The 5,685-nt window shown below is 42.1% G+C and overlaps 1 protein-coding gene across 1 annotated transcript in view; it reads right to left on the reverse strand.

Moving 5' to 3' along the window:
- pea (ATP-dependent RNA helicase pea) overlaps positions 1 to 5,586 on the reverse strand; it is a 39,991-nt gene extending 34,405 nt beyond the window's left edge. Inside the window, exons 1-5 of the mRNA XM_089545799.1 lie at positions 5,300 to 5,586; positions 5,115 to 5,200; positions 1,771 to 1,932; positions 1,617 to 1,690; positions 1,455 to 1,520 (exon numbers count right to left, since the gene is read on the reverse strand). Coding sequence (XP_089401925.1) covers positions 1,455 to 1,520; positions 1,617 to 1,690; positions 1,771 to 1,932; positions 5,115 to 5,200; positions 5,300 to 5,393 — 482 coding nt within the window. The 5' untranslated portion in view covers positions 5,394 to 5,586. The remainder of the gene's footprint in view (positions 1 to 1,454; positions 1,521 to 1,616; positions 1,691 to 1,770; positions 1,933 to 5,114; positions 5,201 to 5,299) is intronic.
- Between the last annotated feature and the right edge of the window lie 99 nt (positions 5,587 to 5,685).

Raw genomic sequence — 5,685 nt, forward strand, 5'->3', positions numbered from 1 at the left:
CACAGTAACTGCTTCTAAAATTTCAAAACATTTTATCACAGTACTACAGTAGGGCAGGCAAGCTGCATTTAAACCTCCAGTCTTTCAATTCATGCTGTCTGCATTCCGTTAATTCCTAATGGGTCCGGGGTGGGGGAGGCTCTCAGAGATTCGTACCTACGTCATGTCCGGTAGGTTGCCTAACTGCTTGGCAAGACGCCAGGAGCCCGTGTCATCTGCTACAGATCTTTTTAAATGCTTGTAACAACAGTGCTGCTCCTCTAACAAGTGTGGAACGTTGTCAGGATTAGTTTTATGACATACCTAGCGCATTAAGAGCTATTCAAGTCAAAGCAAAACTTTTGTTGCAGATGGCATTTAACGCTCTGAACAGAACCTGCCTGCCTGAGCAACTGCAGCACCCATGTGCACGGATGTACGGTGAATGGCATTTGGCGTGCATATGTGATCAGACCTGCTGCACCTGCGTTACAGCTGCTTTAGAGCTTAAAATCCCCCCTTGATATGTAATCGCCGTGCTTTGAACTTTTTGCGTGGCCGTCCTGCAAGACACTGGACTTCTCTACTAACTTTAAATCTTCTCTGCATTCCCCTTTGACGAATATTCAACCCAAATCATGGTGACGCTTCAATACAGGTGAAACACAGAAGGCACCCGTATGCTGTATGATATCAGTGAACTTTAAACATCTCCAGGTGGTCAAAATTGTTCGGAAGCCTTCCACTACAGCACCTCTTTCTTCTTCCACTCCCGCCTTCCAACATTCCCTCAATGCAAGGTTGAGATGTCCATTGAGAAGTGAGACGGTTACAGTGCCTTTCATTTCCTCAAAACCAATTTTCACCCGAAATCAATGATCACATATTTTTACTGTTTTCAAAATTATTTGACTTCACTACTTCTTGCACCCTTCTCTTTCTACTCTTCTCCCCTAAAACCCCTCCCCAATGCACAGTAGTATGTCAGTGCTGTTTCAAGGCTGGCTAAATTCCCTGTCTTTCGTTCTCACAGCTTCTCTCCCTCATATATCCACGAGATATTTGATCAGAAGTTCAATGTTTACTTTCACTTTTTATTTGTTTCCTAACATTAGTACAGCCACGTAAGCGCATGAAGCACCACCTGGCATTTAGTAGGCCAACTCCTCGAGCAGGATCGAGTGGGAACATGTAACAGTGTTGCATGTCAAGCAAATTCGGAACTTCAATAAGCATCAGACTCTGGAAGTACTCGTGTGTCAGCAGCATAATATGCATTGAAAACTCAGTGCACAAGCATTTTGAATTAAACGGAACGCAACCACTGCGGTTAAACTTGAGATTTTTGGCAAAGCAGCTGAATTTTACAGCAGCGGAGCCACTAATGATGATACCCCAATCACAAAAATCCAAAACACAAAACCGCCATGTTAGAAATGTTATATAATTATCATCATCAAGACTGAGTCACCCACTTGCTTGGTTTTTCATTACTTCGCTCATCATCTCGGCTCCGTTTTCCACTGCCGCTATCATTTTTCCTGAAACAAAAGTAAAAGGAAACAAGTAAAAAGTTAACACCCATAAAAGACATGAAATGAATAACCCCGTGCATCACTCATGCGAGAGAACCATACCTGGCACTAGGAGCCAATGCTTCTAGCTCAGCGAATGCATCCGATGCCACTTTGACATCTTCCGCAAGCATTGTCTGGAGACAAGTAAGGCTTAAATTAATGCACCAGCCATCACAACACACATACATTTAAACTGATGCTGCACTGTACTCACCCTGACATTAGGGTCATTAGGGAGAGCCAAGAACGGAAACCGTTCACGTTTTAGATCCTGTTCCGTCTTAGGCTTTTCTTCAAAGCCTTCTTTAGAAGTAGTTGCTGCCTTCTTTGGCCTCATGTGCTGGATGATCCGTAGCAGGTTTGCTACTAATGAGTCCTGACAAGGAGAGATGAAATGCATTAATTTGGTTAACATAAGTTGATCCAAGTTGATGTTTTCAAGTGTATATATCCAGTACAAAACAGTGATAAAAAACATTAATGACGTTTTCACACCAACACAGCACACTTGTGCACATGGCACAGAGATGTCATGCAAGCCAAAGCAAGACCTTTTGAAGTCCAGTGACATTTGACTGCAAACGTGTCCACAGCCTCCTTATAACTTCTTTTTGGGCAAGTTGGTACATCATGATTTAGTAAAAAGTTATAACGCTAACACAGACAATCACACGTAGACGGCACACATACACAAGTGCTAAATGACAACTGATTGCTGGGAGGTGACACGTTATATAAGGTGAAAAGATGCGTGAAAAGAATGGGAAAGATACATAACAAGAACTGATGACACAGCCAGCATAGTAGGACGCATGCTCAGGCAAGCGAAGCATAGCTCAACCAATCAAGTTTGTTTAGTTTTCTCTATTCATTTTGCCAACAGTTAGCCACTTTGAGAAAGTCAAACTCAGTGGCAAAGGGAGATAAAGATGGGAAACCTGGCAGTGAGTGCTCCAGCACATCGTCCTTATCTCTCTTTGCCGCTGAGTTCGGCTTTCTCAAAGCGGCTAACTGTTGGCGAAATGAATAGAGAAAACTAAACAAACTGATTAGTTGAGCTATGCTTCGCTTGCCTGAGCATGCGTCCTACTATGTTGGCTGTGTCATCAACCTTGTTATGTATCTTTCCCATCCTTTTCACGCATCTTTTCACCTTATATAAGGTGTCACCTTCTGGCAATAAAATTAGTTGTTAATTAGCACTTGTGTATGTGTGCCATCTACCTGTGATTGTCTATGTTTGTGTTATAACATTTTTCTAATTAAACCACATCTTCCTGTACGCTACAATTGTGCCCAGAGCCGAATACAGCAAACTCTATTTTGCGCTGACCTACATTGCACCGTACCAAGCATTCCTCCCTCCCTGCTGCAGGTAAACATAGAAGTTGTCAAAGAGCAATTGAGACATAATCATAAAACATTTAGGACATTCTAAACATGCTTATTGCACTGTGGCAGATCAGTAGGACTATTGAGGGGGCTAAATTTTCAGCTGGTGTAGTGTGGATAACCAGACATCTCTCAGGTTGACCATCATTCACTTACGTGTTGAAAATGTTAAGATTATAACTGTGCCTAAAAAGCAAGTGAAGTGCACCATGTTTTCATTTCTTAAACTTTGCTGCAAAGAGTACGGTTGCCACTACACGTGTAAATGCACCATTTAAGAAGCCCATAACAATTACTACTGATACTAAATTCAACTTTTGTCAATTTAAACTCAAAGGAACCCAAAATCTGTTTGAATTATGTAAACTTCCAATTAAAAAAATTTCTTTAATACAAGTGGTGCTGACGAGACCAAAAAGTCAGTTCGAATCAACGAGAGTCTAATGCATAAATATGATTTATAGTCGCATTCTGCTAACTAAGCTAGAATGTGCTTTTTGCACATGCTAGAATGTCACTTTTGTAATGTGGTAGAGCACATTACAAAAGTGCCACTTCATCAAGAAGCCACGCTTCTACTAAAGGATGAGCACGATGCCAGGAAATGCATGTTGAAAAACAAAGCAGGACCTCATTACCATTTGCCACAGTATTTCAGTTAAACACACTCACATCCAATCTCCTGCCTCGCTGCCATTTAGCCAATGTGTTTCCTGCCTAGTGAAGCAACAGTGGCTCATGCATACTAGTTTTAGCATTTTGCAACAGTTGGGAAATGGTGGTGGAAGCAAAAGCAATGAAGGCTTTTTTTAAACAGCTACAGATGTTACTCTGCATAGCTAGCCATAGGTACCCTGAACAATCGAAAACTAGGGCAACTCATTCAATTATGAATAAGTTTTGGGCAGCCCGACACCCACACAGAAGTTATCCTGGTGAGGAACCTGAAGGCAACCCAACCCCTGTGAAGTTATTAACAGGGTCATAAATTGAAAGACAAAACTGAGTAGGATCTTGGGAGCAGAATGACAAACTCCCTATTTTCCAGGGGTCCCCTGGCTTTCTAACTTGTGTATTTTTCCCCCTTTCGCCATGTGCATGATGTGTGTGGCATGGTTGACGTACAAGCCGGAAAGAGGGAAAACACCACCAGACTTCTTGCAGGCTTCAATTTCAGCAGTGATGACTAGCTCATAAAGAAAAGCAGCAAGCAAAGGTTATCTGAGGTCTTTTAGGTCAAGAAATGAGAAGGTTGTGATAGTCAATGGATTCAGCAACATTGAATTTACTAATATGTTAACATCAGAAGGGTTTGTGCAAGTGGAAGTGGCGACCGCCGTTCATCAGTAGCCACAGGCAGGTGGCCCATCTGTCCACCGGGCTACAAATGAACTTAGTATGCTACCTAAGGTATAACGAACCTTAGTATGCCACATTGGATATAAGGACATTTCGAGTGCTGACCTCGGATATAACGAACCTTAGTGTGCCACCTCGGATATAACGAACTTTAGTATGTTAACCTCAGCTATATCGAACCTAAGTATGCCACTTTGGATAACACGAACTTTTGTGTCTGGGCCTCAAATGTAACAAAGTTTATGCATGTTGACCTTGGATATAACGAACCTAAGTGGATCATCTCCGATATAACGAACGTTTGACTGCGAACACATTCAAACCATCCACTGCGGATTGCCCAAGAGTGTTTTCTTTAATGCATTTTAATTTCCTGCTTAGGTTCGTGTGAGCGTGTCATATCCTTTGGCACTTTAAATACATTTTTAACACCAACTTTTCCATGCCCACATAAAAGACCATACAAAAAACCAACAGCTATTATTTTGATCAAGCCCACTCGCATCCAAATCTTCCATTAAAAAAAAAAAAAATGGGGGGGGGACTGATAGCTGGCTTTGTGAAAAACTACTACAACATGCTTTCGATAACTTCCATATGACAAGTCGACAACAAAATATCAACGATCACTATTCCCACTATTACAGAAAGCGAAACCCAACAAAAATTGTGAAAAGCAGCACACAGTCAGGAGAATTACTTTGTTTCGTAATTCCTTACTGCGCGATTCACACTTGCACCCCTCAACACGACAGCGTGGAGAGCTCACTCTGCAAGAAACTAAACAAAATCACAGGAATTACTCACCGAGAAATCAGCTTCGTTTTCTTGCAGGGCTTTTTTGAACGATTCGAAAGTGTTGTTTTTGTCGGCCAAGTCGATGATGAACTCAGCTGCACAAAAATATACACGAGCCCCGAAACTTATAAAGACCGGCAACACAAACAACAGACTTATAATGTTACTTCGAAAGGTGCACAACAATTCCTTACCCATGTCCTTGTCGTTTATTCCTAAATGGTTGTCCAGTTCTGTGCAGATCTTTGACACAAGAGACAAGTACTCAAGCTTGGCGATTTCGTTCATCTTGGTTAGCAGACAAAAGGTGCTGGCGCAAGCTTTACCGTTAAAATGACTCTTAAAAGCCTATTAGGTGCTGCCTACAAACGTAGTGGTTTAATAACGATGCTTCCAATACGATCTCAACTTTAGTAATTAACCTGAGGCTAGGTTTTGGTATGTTTTGGTTCATCGACGCACCAACCACGAAGCCCAGAGCGCGGCCATCTTGTTTTCAGAAAAATCACTTGTAGATGGCGCGTCGTGCGGGGGTTCGATTTCCGGTTCCGCTTTGTTTCGGCTGCTGCCGCTTGCTGGC

Source organism: Amblyomma mixtum, chromosome 5, assembly GCF_055824585.1.
Source record: "Amblyomma mixtum isolate Tamu chromosome 5, ASM5582458v1, whole genome shotgun sequence".
NCBI classification, from domain to species: domain Eukaryota; kingdom Metazoa; phylum Arthropoda; class Arachnida; order Ixodida; family Ixodidae; genus Amblyomma; species Amblyomma mixtum.